Genomic DNA, 13,549 nt, shown 5'->3' with positions numbered 1-13,549 from the left:
CGATTTGACTTTTTCGAGGCACATTAAACTTGAAACACTCCCATTCGTTTCTTACTTTTCCTATCATCGTCCTATCCTTAACAGAATAACACAGATCGGAAGAAGTTAAATAGCAAACATGTATAAAAGTTATAGTTAAAATAATATGTTCTTTAAAGTAATAAACATATTTGAATTAATGAGTGCAAATAAAATTAATTTTTCAATTAAATTGTAGACTTCAATTCACTCCTTCTTTGTATCCATACAAAATAGTGATTATTCAATAAAAATTATTCAACTTTATTCATAAAAGTATGCAATCATTTCATCAATGTTTTGTTATGACTTTGTCACGTTAAACTATCGTCCGAAAACCGACTTTACAGACAAACAATTTTTTTTTGGGATTTCTGGGAGGGGAGGAAATATCTTACTTCTGTCGTACACCATTGCATGTAGGTATCCGAAGGCCTTATGGGGCTTCCAGGATACTTCAATTAGTTATGTTCACGATAAAAAAAAGAGAATTATTCACCTGAACTTGCCCGGCGAGTGAGACGCGTTCTTCAGCTTGCTGCGCGTCACTTCGGGCCGGCTAGCGCCGCACCACACCTGCGCGAAGTTCAGGAAGAACAGCTGCGCGCCGGTCGCGTTCACGCCCGGCAGATAGTCCCCCTTCCCGCCGCTCTGACGCAGCCGGCTCTGGTACGCCTGGAACATTCGCATGAGTCACTATTGGTGGTTCAAACCATTACGCGTGGCTCGCTCAACACCTCCCCTTTCCCGCCGCTCTGACGCAGCCGGCTCTGGTACGCCTGGAACATTCGCATGAGTCACTATTGGTGATTCAACTCATTACGCGTGGCTCGCTCAACACCTCCCCCTTCCCCCCGCTCTTACGCAGCCGGCTCTGGTACGCCTGGAACATTCGCATGAGTCACTATTGCTGATTCAACTCATTACGCGTGGCTCGCTCAACACCTCCCCTTTCCCGCCGCTCTGACGCAGCCGGCTCTGCTACGCCTGGAACATTCGCATGAGTCACTATTGGTGGTTCAACTCATTACGCGTGGCTCGCACAACACCATCCCCCTTACTCCCGCTCTGACGCAGCCGGCTCTGGTACACCTGGAACATTCGCATGAGTCACTATTGGTGATTCAACTCATTACGCGTGGCTCGCACAACACCATCCCTCTTACTCCCGCTCTGACGCAGCCGGCTCTGGTACACCTGGAACGTTCGCATGAGTCACTATTGGTGGTTCAACTCATTACGCGTGGCTCGCACAACAGCTTCCCCTTACTCCCGCTCTGACGCAGCCGGCTCTGGTACGCCTGGAACATTCGCATGAGTCACTATTGGTGATTCAACTCATTACGCGTGGCTCGCTCAACAACTCCCCCTTCCCCCCGCTCTGACGCAGCCGGCTCTGGTACGCCTGGAACATTCGCATGAGTCACTATTGGTGGTTAAACTCATTACGCGTGGCTCGCTCAACACCTCCCCTTTCCCGCCGCTCTGACGCAGCCGGCTCTGGTACGCCTGGAACATTCGCATGAGTCACTATTGGTGATTCAACTCATTACGCGTGGCTCGCTCAACACCTCCCCTTTCCCGCCGCTCTGACGCAGCCGGCTCTGGTACGCCTGGAACATTCGCATGAGTCACTATTGGTGGTTCAACTCATTACGCGTGGCTCGCACAACACCATCCCCCTTACTCCCGCTCTGACGCAGCCGGCTCTGGTACGCCTGGAACATTCGCATGCGTCACTATTGGTGGTTCAACTCATTACGCGTGGCTCGCACAACACCATCCCCCTTACTCCCGCTCTGACGCAGCCGGCTCTGGTACGCCTGGAACATTCGCATGCGTCACTATTGGTGGTTCAACTCATTACGCGTGGCTCGCACAACACCATCCCCCTTACTCCCGCTCTGACGCAGCCGGCTCTGGTACACCTGGAACATTCGCATACGTCACTATTGGTGGTTCAACTCATTACGCGTGGCTCGCACAACACCATCCCCCTTACTCCCGCTCTGATGCAGCCGGCTCTGGTACGCCTGGAACATTCGCATGCGTCACTATTGGTGGTTCAACTCATTACGCGTGGCTCGCACAACACCATCCCCCTTACTCCCGCTCTGACGCAGCCGGCTCTGGTACACCTGGAACATTCGCATGAGTCACTATTGGTGGTTCAACTCATTACGCGTGGCTCGCACAACAGCTCCCCCTTACTACCGCTCTGACGCAGCCGGCTCTGGTACACCTGGAACATTCGCATGAGTCACTATTGGTGATTCAACTCATTATGCGTGGCTCGCTCAACACCTCCCCTTTCCCGCCGCTCTGACGCAGCCGGCTCTGGTACGCCTGGAACATTCGCATGAGTCACTATTGTTGATTCAACTCATTACGCGTGGCTCGCTCAACACCTCCCCTTTCCCGCCGCTCTGACGCAGCCGGCTCTGGTACGCCTGGAACATTCGCATGAGTCACTATTGGTGATTCAACTCATTACGCGTGGCTCGCACAACACCATCCCCCTTACTCCCGCTCTGACGCAGCCGGCTCTGGTACGCCTGGAACATTCGCATGCGTCACTATTGGTGGTTCAACTCATTACGCGTGGCTCGCTCAACACCATCCCCCTTACTCCCGCTCTGACGCAGCCGGCTCTGGTACGCCTGGAACATTCGCATGCGTCACTATTGGTGGTTCAACTCATTACGCGTGGCTCGCACAACACCATCCCCCTTACTCCCGCTCTGACGCAGCCGGCTCTGGTACACCTGGAACATTCGCATACGTCACTATTGGTGGTTCAACTCATTACGCGTGGCTCGCACAACACCATCCCCCTTACTCCCGCTCTGATGCAGCCGGCTCTGGTACGCCTGGAACATTCGCATGCGTCACTATTGGTGGTTCAACTCATTACGCGTGGCTCGCACAACACCATCCCCCTTACTCCCGCTCTGACGCAGCCGGCTCTGGTACGCCTGGAACATTCGCATGAGTCACTATTGGTGATTCAACTCATTACGCGTGGCTCGCACAACAGCTCCCCCTTACTCCCGCTCTGACGCAGCCGGCTCTGGTACGCCTGGAACATTCGCATGAGTCACTATTGGTGATTCAACTCATTACGCGTGGCTCGCTCAACACCTCCCCTTTCCCGCCGCTCTGACGCAGCCAGCTCTGGTACGCCTGGAAAATTTGCATGAGTCCCTATTGGTGGTTCACCACGGGTCTGCACTCTGATACTTTACTTTTAAAAATTTTACCTTTAAATGAAGAATAACACATTTTACCAACTATCCAGATATCTACATAAATGCACTGATATCGGCGGTAAATTTACGAGTATGATTTTACTTATTGCATGACCTCGCAATAATCCAAACTGAATTATGAACAAAGCATAGGTAATAAATAAGTCCACAGGAAAAAAAGACCAATATTCTTCCTTACAAGTACCTGTTTACAAGGGAACACAGAACTAGAAAGTTTAATTCTGATGTATTTCCTACTAAGATACAGCTATCTGACACTAATTTAAAACCTTTGTTTATTTGAATGTAGATATATTTTTTTGTTACGTCTGTACATTTTTTATAACATCCAAGAATGTTTAAAATTTTAATGGGAAAGTTTTGTTATACCCTAACTCTTGGAATTTTAGATACGATTTCTTTAATTTTGTTAAACGATATGGACATTGCTTTATATCAGTGGGTTACTTCGGGTTGCTTTCATTTCTTTCCTATTCCCTTAATCATTCCGCCAGTGCTCGAATTAAGTAGGCCCTAGATGTTCAATCATTTTGATCAAAAGTTTGCGTCAATCGATTGATTCAAGCATGAATGATCGTTAAGGTACCTGTTTGACGGTTGAGTAATAATACCTTCCATACGGAAACTCCAATACGAATGAGTTTTTACCAAAATATTTAAGGGTTGATTAACGGGATGATTTTAGCGCACGTCAATCTATTGACTAAATCTTTTGATCCAACAATTGACCATCTAGTGCCTCCTTTATTAAGTAAGTGTTACCTGTTACGTTCTGGAATGGTGTTATTATTATCAACAAAGTGAAAAAAGTTTTAAAAAAATTCGTGTACCAAAAATACATTTCAAAACCGTGGTTAATGTTTGCCATATATGGAGGATTAAACTATCTGCATTACGATAGAAGTTAACACAACAGGTATCTACCCAGAAGTTCGATGGTTTTTTTTGTACTTGTAGTTAGTAATGAGTATGTATAGATAAACATGGCAAAAAGGCTTCCTTGTTGTAACACAAACACTTCTAAGGTAAAAACGTTTCCTTGGAAAATGTACATACGTTTATTTTCAGCTTTGCGTAGTATTGCCTGCATGGCATGCAACCAGTATTGCAGTGTTGCATGACGGTGTAGCTCACATCCCAGGAGGCAGCTCTGGGTAGCGAAACAGGTCTGACACCACAGCAAAATAACTTGTCTCTGCTGTTGAACGATTCACTGTATCCTCGATCTAACTTTGACACACACGCTGCCATTGAATTTGTTTACAAGATGTTTTAGCCACTTCACTATAAATTTTGTAGTACGTTCCACTAAATATTTTTGCAATTGGGAAGCTTGATTAAAACCATTAATTTGTACTTACGCCATTTATTGTTCGCACGTCACAGAGAATACCTGAAGAACGGACAAAGAGAGGTGAATACATATCCCCCAAACCAGCCTACGACATCAGCTGTATTCTCCACGACATATAGTGTAAACTAGACATGACTTATGTCCAACATAATATTTAAAAATTTTTTTTGTTGCATCTTTATAAAAAATTAGTTTTGAGCTATTATTTTCAAACATTTTTATTTTTGTGAAATGCATCTGAGATTACTAGAGACCTGTAAAATTCGCGATTTCAAATCCCTAAATGATAGACTCCATGATCCTCTATGCACTCGTGCAAATTACATATGCTGATTGGTTACCGACTCGTAACACCTGTTGACTGGAATGATCGTGATTCGCTATTTCTTCTGTTAAAGATTTTTCATTGGCCCAGAGTCCTTCAGATAAACTGTGGCCCAATCACTGAAGCAAAATAATGTTCAAAGCATTTGGACTCTATCCTATCTCGAAATGAATCCGCGAATTTTACAGGTCTCTAAAGATTACTCATTGCACCACGAATTTGAAGACAACCAGTATATTTTTCATTGCGCAGTTTAGTTATAACACATACAATTACACATGCCCGATGTCTCACGAGATGTAAATTATTATTGATTGAACTCTTTGTAAGCCGGATTGTTCTCGAGAATGTTAAGTGGACTGAGTCTCTTACCTTGTAAGCCTGTTTGATACCGCCGTTGTCGGCGATGTTTTCGCCTTGCGTGTTGGTTCCGTCGATGTGGACATCAACATCTTTCATCGAGTACCGACTGTACTGATCTGAAAGGTTTGAAGCATATTTCAACGCTGATGTCAAATAAGAAAATACTTTTTTTTTATCGTTAATCCAATAACGTACACATTTTTAAGTTCATATAAGGGAAGCTTAAATATTATTTAGAATTTTAAGCACGCTAGTCCGTGCAGTCTTGAACCAACATTTTTTAATATTCGTGAATTTTTGAATAACTCACTTAAATTTAATTCTTGGTTTTACTGAGATTAATTTCTGAAGTAAATAATTAATTTGTGAATTTCTCTATGATAAAATAAAACTAAGTAACATGACATATAAGGCAAAAATTTTTAAAACAAATCTCTTTAGCGTGAATGAATAGCAAATGTTCCATAAACAGTTCCTTGCATGTAAAGACATAATTAAGAATTTGTCAGTTTAAATGAAATAATTGTTATGAATTCCAAAAAAAAATTATGCATATATTTATAACTAGATAATAATCGAACCATTACGTTTTTTTATGTTCACATAAAAAAATAAATCGTATTTAAACACAATAGATGTTTTGCCTTTAGTCATACTCGGTAAAGGACTGAAACTAAAAAATTATAACTTTTTTGAGTAAAACACAAAACATGCCATTATTTACATGCGATTCATTCCTAGACTTCTCGGACCGATGATAGTCCGTAAATATATGCAGTATGCGCTTTATTCTCAAGTCTAAAACTAAAGTCTCTACAAACATGTGCATAATGAAGTCAAAGTCACGTATTCATTAGCTGCAGCCAGTACGTTCTTGAACAACAGCAAAGCTCGTCGACACGAGAAGAGAGAAAGTGCTAAAATTTTGCCTCGCAAAATGTTTGGCTGTAATGTGGCCATGCGGCCATTTTTTATGCTATTTATTTTTTTGGCTGTTATATTCACACAAGTTTATTCCCCCGTTAATACACTCTTCAAAGTAGTTATTTTTAATATATTTGTTTTCAGAAATTTTGTTTGAATCCATTATTTTTATATTTTTATTAATTGTAAGTTTACTTTCAGTTATGTATTTTAGGTTCGCGGGTTCGTTGCTTCATGCAACTGCCACTTGGGAGCGCGAGAGTCGAGATTGAAGAGATCGCTTTCTGGACAGTGAATAATACTCCCATGTACAATTCCGACGAAGTGAAACAGTTTAATAAACAAAGTATCGCAAAACTCTGTTGGAAAGAAAAAGTCTATGTGAAGAGAGAATCTGTCAGATCACTGTCTTCGGTAAACCAATTGGACCTGAGAATTTGCCAGTTAAATCCAATGCAGAATTAAATGCTTATTCGATTGCTAACTTTCGCTAGTGTTCCTGTTTATTTAATAAATAATGTTTGTAAAAGTTTTGGTTTATTCATTGCACCTGAAATATTAAATATTAAAATATTAAATATCATTTTCTAAATTTAATAATTTATGAATAACATTGTTAAGCCAAAATAAAACTTTTTGCATCGACGAAGGACCGAACTGAGGCCAGGAATCCATTGAATCAATCAATGCATTAATATGTGATATTTTTGATGATATTTGGAAAATTTTTGTTGATATTTACAGATTTTCAATATGGCGATCAGGTTGGCCGACACTATGTCGAATGCTACGACAGCTGACGATCTGGTGATTGACACTACTGCACTCTAACGAGCTAAACAAACTAATATGGCAGCAGCGATATCTAGCAGACGAAAACTAAATGATGGATCCAAGATGGCCGTTATGATGTAATACTGGTTGGCGTTATATATATATATTCCTTAAATTGGTGGTTGCGGGTCAGCTCGCATGGCAGAATCCGTGGAGGAAGGGCCCATCGCCATTATTGGCCCTAACGGGTTTGAACCAAGGACTCCAAGGTCAATGTTGTGTCTTTTTAATTTTATTAAAATTGAATAAAATATACTTTTTTAATATTTCCCCCCTTTATTGAGAATAATAATTACGAATTTTCAACATGGCAAACATGGTGTCATATTTAAAAATGACGGAAAAAATGGCGGAAAGTTCTAGACTCTAAGATAGCGGATTACAAAATTTTGGAATGTTCAAGAAAACAATTGATGGGTGTGGCGTCAAAATCCAAGATGGCGGCCGGGGTCAATTTTTGGTCAAATGTCGCCTTCAAAAACACATTGAGGATTTAATAATTAATAATTTTTGAATTTTTGATGGGAAACTATACCTCGAAAATGGAAATTTTTAAATTTTCAGATATTTTGAGATTCTTTGGGGGGATGTTCCCTAAAAATTTGAAATTTTGAGTTATTTTGGTGAATATTGGCGAATTTTGGTAAACTTTGAAGATTAAGGTCTAAAGTTTAGGGCAGATCATCCAAGTTGGCCGCCATGGCATCACAATCCATGATGGCGGACACCGACACCAATACCTAGAGACCCGGAAATTTCGCGGATTCTTCTGGCCTCATCAGGATAGAATTCAAAGTTATAGGTGTGCTCGACCCATGTTTACTTTCCCATTGGTTGATTTCTTAGCGAGAACATTTTTATCCTTGATATTTGGCACTACCTGATTCGCTCACTTCTCTCCTAGCTGGGCGTCGTTGGCTCACGGTCGTAGAGGGGCGTGTCCAAGTAACTGCGGGCCAATCATGAGCACAGTGCGAGAGTGTGCAGGTTTGCATTCTAGCTTGCGACTAAATGAATCCGCGAAATTTCTGGGTCTCTACCAATACCACACCACGACTCCAGGCGCATGACCGACTTTTATACACTACTGGTGATGATGTGTATTCTTTATACTTATAGTAGAGTAGAATTTACATAATAAATATAATTTGCACGATTTTTTTTTATTTCTTTACCAGGATCCCAGACTTTTATGGAAAAATGTTAAATGGAGACGATATTTAATTAAATAAATATTTCTTATGTGAAATTATATTTTTGCATCGTTTGGGTATGGAACGAATAACCGCGATCCATTAAGTTAATCAATATAATAATGGGTAGTATTTTTATTATTTTTGGATGTTTTCCGATTTTTGAGTCGAAATTACAGGTTTTTAATATGGCGGCCAAGATGGCCGACAAGATGGCAGAAGGTACGATTTGGCCTTTAACACTATTACACTCTAGCAGATAATTAATAAACCAATATGGTAGCTGCACACTCTAGCAGACGACAAAAATCCAAAAGGGCAGATCCAAGATGGTTACCGTGGTATCCTAATGTCGGAAATAATATATGAATTGGTTTTAGTAGTGTGGGGGTCAGCTGCTTTGTAGAAGGTGTTGAGAATATATATTTTTTTAATCGTCCTCTCCTGGAATTGAACCAAGGATTCTGGACTCGATGGTGTGTTATTTAATTTTAATTAATTTATTTATATTTTTATTTAGTTTTTAAAGTATAAATGGATTAGAGGACTCAAATTAAACCCGATGCGTCATATTTCAGTCATGATGAGGGCCAAATGTCATGTTTCAGGATTAAGGGGCCCGCCTCGTCAGGGGTGTATGTGTGTTAGTGAGGCGGGATGATAAGCGCGACGCTCGATGGTATTTCTAGCGCGGTATCGCCTCTAAGCTCAAAGCTCTGAACTGACGCGCAGTCTTCTCGTCGTCAATTGATAACTGTGAAATTTGTGCGGTGACCGTATTTTTATATTACGGGGAAATGAAGATAAAGGTGTAATGCAAGCCCCTTAAGTGCTTTCAAAAATCTGTACCACTTGTTTTACACCTAAAAATTACTCTGAAAACATGCGTTTAAGCCATTTTAACGCTTCTAGAAATACAGTTTAAAAACATGATCCAAAATTAAAAGTACTTTTCGGGCCTCAGCGAACTCTTAAATGCTTTTCGTAAACATACCCCACTCGGATATCTTGAGTAGTTATGAAATCGCGTTGTTTTTCCTGAAGCTCTGCGCACCGTCTGTGTGACCAGGTAGGCGGGCCCCTTAATAGGTTGATTAAAAGTTTTTAAGGTGTCTTAAGCCGTTTTGGGACATTTCAAGCCTATGGCATTTTTGTGAATTAAAACGGAAAGTTTCCTCTCAAAACGGAAATATTCCTTTCGAAATAGGAAATTTTCATAATAAATTTGAGGATTTTTGAGTTGTTTTTTCGAACCGATGAGGAAATTTTGGCGGTAGTGACGTCACAGATCCAAGATGGCGGTCGGTCGTTGACCCGCATCACGCACCATCGCCTGAATCCTGACCCAGAATCACCCGTTATAAACTACTGCTGTACGATGCTGGAATCACCATAGCGCGAAGGCGGCGACGCAAGTATTTCCAGCCAATCACGTTTGACACGTCTGTGATGTCAGCGCGACAGAAAATGGCGGACGTGACAGACTTCCCGATTAGAAATACTTTCTCTATTTCCATCAGGTCACTGGCGCGGCAGTACTGAAATGCGCGCCGGAATTCAGTTTTCGAAAGATGGTTAAACTGGCGCACTGGTAATTATATAATCATTCTTGTATTTAAATGTTTTCTTACTGAATATAACTGTGAAAACTCTGAAATGTGTTAACACTCAATGATTTTTTTTTTACAATTGAATGATAATTTTAAATTTAAAAAAAAAAAATTCTCTCAAACATTAAGATTTAAAAAAACCTGGAAGAATTGATGGCTAACATTAAAAGCATATTTTGTCGCTGTAGCAAAATTACGTCATTAAAATATCTAGGGGTGACACCTTTATTTTCCACATATTTTTGTAAGGTGTTACTACCACCAAATATTAATATAGGTAATTTTTTTTTTTTGCTACAGCGACAAAATTTGCGGTGGCTGTCGAACTTCAGACGCAATCGTTTATTTCTGGTTGCCACGCGGGTCAATGCTATATGCTGACAATAAAGGCACTTACAAACGGGCGACTTTCTGTCGCAGCGACTGAGCGACGGAAAGTCGCTGCTTCAGGCGACAGTCGCCACACCTTGTACACGAGCGTCACTTCTGTCGCAATTTCAAGATGGATTTCGCCTTTTCGGAACGCATGTGATAAAATAAAATATAAAAAAAAACAGGAATTTGTGCATTAACTAGTAATTTTAAAACTTATTAAAATCTTTTCATGATTAAAAATTTTGGACTTTCTCTTTCTTCTCTTCTACACCCAGGTCATTCCATTTTGTGGTAACTCTTACGTACATCTAACCCCACAACTTCGATTTCGAATTTCTATCACTAATTTTTTACTGCGCAGTCATAGAGTTCAGGTGGTTTTTCTACCTCTGATTCTGTATTGATTGTTGAATGCCGTGTCGCTGCTCTCGGCAGTCGCTGCTACACTTAATGTCGCCCGTAAGGAGGGACAGGTCTGAACACGCGTGTTCCATTGTCTTTGGCGATCGCTCAGGAGACTCGCGACAGAAATGGAACCACCTGTGACTTTTAAGTCCCTGCTACAGTTGTGTCACCCGCGTGAAGTGACAAGTTTTAAAACACGTGTTTCATTGGCCGAAGCGATCGCTCGGCGACTGTGTGGACGCGGCGACTCGCGACAGAAATGTAACCACCTGCAACTTTTAAGTCCCTGCGAAAGAGCGACAGTTGTGTCGCTCGTGTGAAGGGACAGGTTTGAACACGCTCGGCGACTGTGTGGACGCGGCGACTCCCGACAGAAATGTAACCACCTGCAACTTTTAAGTCCCTGCGAAAGAGCGACAGTTGGGTCGCCCGCGAGGAGGGACAGGTCTGAACACGCTCGGCGACTGTGTGGACGCGGCGACTCGCGACAGAAATGGAACCACCTGCAACTTTTAAGTCCCTGTGAAAGAGCGACAGTTGTGTCGCTCGTGTGAAGGGACAGGTTTGAACACGCTCGGTGACTGTGTGGACGCGGCGACTCGCGACAGAAATGGAACCACCTGCAACTTTTAAGTCCCTGCGAAAGAGCGACAGTTGGGTCGCCCGCGAGGAGGGACAGGTCTGAACACGCTCGGCGACTGTGTGGACGCGGCGACTCGCGACAGAAATGGAACCGCGGCGACAGAGCGACCCACGCACCGATGAGGCACTGGATGCGCTGGTTGAACGCCTGCACCGCCTGGTCGCCCCACCAGCGGTGCATGTTGCCGTCCTTGTCGAACAGGCGGCCCTTGTCGTCGAAGCCGTGCGTGATCTCGTGGCCGATGACCACGCCGATGCCGCCGTAGTTGAGGCTGGGCGGGAAGCGGTGGTGGTAGAAGGGCGGCTGCAGGATGCCCGCTGGGAACACTGCGCGAACACTGCCTTACACTCACTTGCACTCACAGGGGGGTCGTTACCACAACGCCGAAATACCATAACGCCGAATGTCTAGGGGCAGGAAATTTTCGCGTAAAAGTTCTGAACGCCTACTAGACTGCAACAAGGTATACCCACACCAGCGGTTTCTTCCTTGTGATTGGCGGCCGTCTGCGAGAGAAGTCGTTGCCTTGTTTGCACGAGCCACTAAGGACGAGTTTGCTTCCACACTGAATTAGTGTGATTGGTTGTTGTAACAATCGACATGCACCTCAAAGTAACTCACCCAATCACGAAACACAGACGATGCTACAGTGTTTTAACTTCCAGCTACTCTCGGGATCTTTTCACGAAATTTTCGTGGCCCTACGAATGTCAAAATTGACCACAACGCCGACAGCTAGAAAACTGCTGTGTACCACAACGCCGAAATAACAACTGAATGAATTTGTGTGTGTTTCTTTAATGTACCTTAACGCCGAAATACCACAATCAAATCTAACCTTACCTAACCTAACCTAACTTAGCATAATATAACCTAACCTAACTTAACCTAGTCTAACCTAACCTAGTCCAACCTAACCTAGTCTAACCTAACATAGTCTAACCTAACCTAGTCTAACCTAACCTAACATTTGTGGCAGTCCTGCAATGAAATATTTCGGCGTTAGTGTTTTTCGGCGTTGTGGTACACAGCAGTTTTCTAGCTGTCGGCGTTGTGGTAAATTTGGCATTTCGGCGTTGTGGTATTTCGGCGTTGTGGTATTTCGGCGTTGTGGTGCGTCTCCCTCACCACAGGGGTGACTAGGAGAAACAAATGGGGCGTGTCTCTGTGTTGTACGTAAATACGTGCACGGACCAGGTAAGATTTTCTATACAAAATATGAAACACGCTTTTTTATGCATGTTATAATAATGTTTGAACATTAAGAAATATTTCGAGTTTCTTTGTTTTTATTTTAACACCGTATATAAACACTGTAACTATTTTCCACTAATGTTTTATATATGTAATCGATAGATTTTGACGAGAGCTGACGATTGAAACTCAAACGAACGTCGTAGCTTCTCCGAGTCAAAAGTTATACTACATGGAAATCTCGAAACGCAGCAAAATGACCTCAAAATGGCGGCGCTTCGTCCTCCACCAAGCGCGATGTGTCACAGTCCTAACTTATCGTAACGAATGTTTTGATACTTTAGCTATCCAGTGGTGTAATTAAATTTTGGATGGAGATGATAGATATGTAGTTGCAACACCAAACTGTATCCCCGATTTTGTTACCATTCGTTATTGAATTGCCTCCTACTATGGAAGCAATTGGAGACGTATTCACCTCAAAAATACGCCATATTGGTTTCAACTGTTTTTATACATTATGTACACAAAATAATGTCCCAGTTGTAAATATTAATAGTGCCAACTGTAAGCGTTTTAGAGTGTTGGTTCAAGGTCACAATTAAAGAGTAACTAAAAACACTTTTATATTAGCGCATGCGCAAATACTTCCTTGTTGTTTTTCTCGCATGCAGCGCCACCTATGTTGAAAGAGTGTCTCTTTCCCTAATTAGTAGAGTGTGTACAAAAAACTCTATTTGGCAACAGGAACTGGAATCTCTTTGTACGAGAGTGGTTTAACATTGAAATCCATGACCGTTGTACTGGTCGTAATGATCGAGACGACAGAGCTCTTTATCGCTGGCCTCCACCTCACATAACCTGACATAACGCCATACGATTTATTTTTGGCTTCATAAAAGATCGTGTCTACGTTCCGACGCTATCAAATGATTTCCAATTTTCGTTTCGGCCGCCATCTTGAATTTTAATGTCAAGCCCGCTATCTTGGATATGATGTCGGAACCACTTTTTTGTTTCTATTTTGGCGTGATTTTTTTAT

At 42.4% G+C, this 13,549-nt stretch overlaps 1 protein-coding gene across 7 annotated transcripts in view; it reads right to left on the bottom strand.

Annotated features, from left to right (window-relative positions):
* The window catches only part of LOC134529126 (neprilysin-4-like), a 79,667-nt gene that overhangs the window by 2,439 nt on the left and 63,679 nt on the right, over positions 1–13,549 (bottom strand). For 6 of the 7 annotated variants that reach the window (XM_063362885.1, XM_063362883.1, XM_063362886.1 and 3 more), the window contains 3 exons: positions 11,430–11,639; positions 5,339–5,445; positions 518–693 (listed from right to left, as the gene is read on the bottom strand). In XM_063362885.1, coding sequence (XP_063218955.1) covers positions 518–693; positions 5,339–5,445; positions 11,430–11,639 — 493 coding nt within the window. The remainder of the gene's footprint in view (positions 1–517; positions 694–5,338; positions 5,446–11,429; positions 11,640–13,549) is intronic. The other variant, XM_063362887.1, reaches the window with a different exon arrangement.

Source organism: Bacillus rossius, chromosome 2, assembly GCF_032445375.1.
Source record: "Bacillus rossius redtenbacheri isolate Brsri chromosome 2, Brsri_v3, whole genome shotgun sequence".
Lineage (NCBI taxonomy): Eukaryota > Metazoa > Arthropoda > Insecta > Phasmatodea > Bacillidae > Bacillus > Bacillus rossius.
Note: the sequence above shows the minus strand (reverse complement) of the source record. Positions and strands in the feature narration are given on the sequence as shown.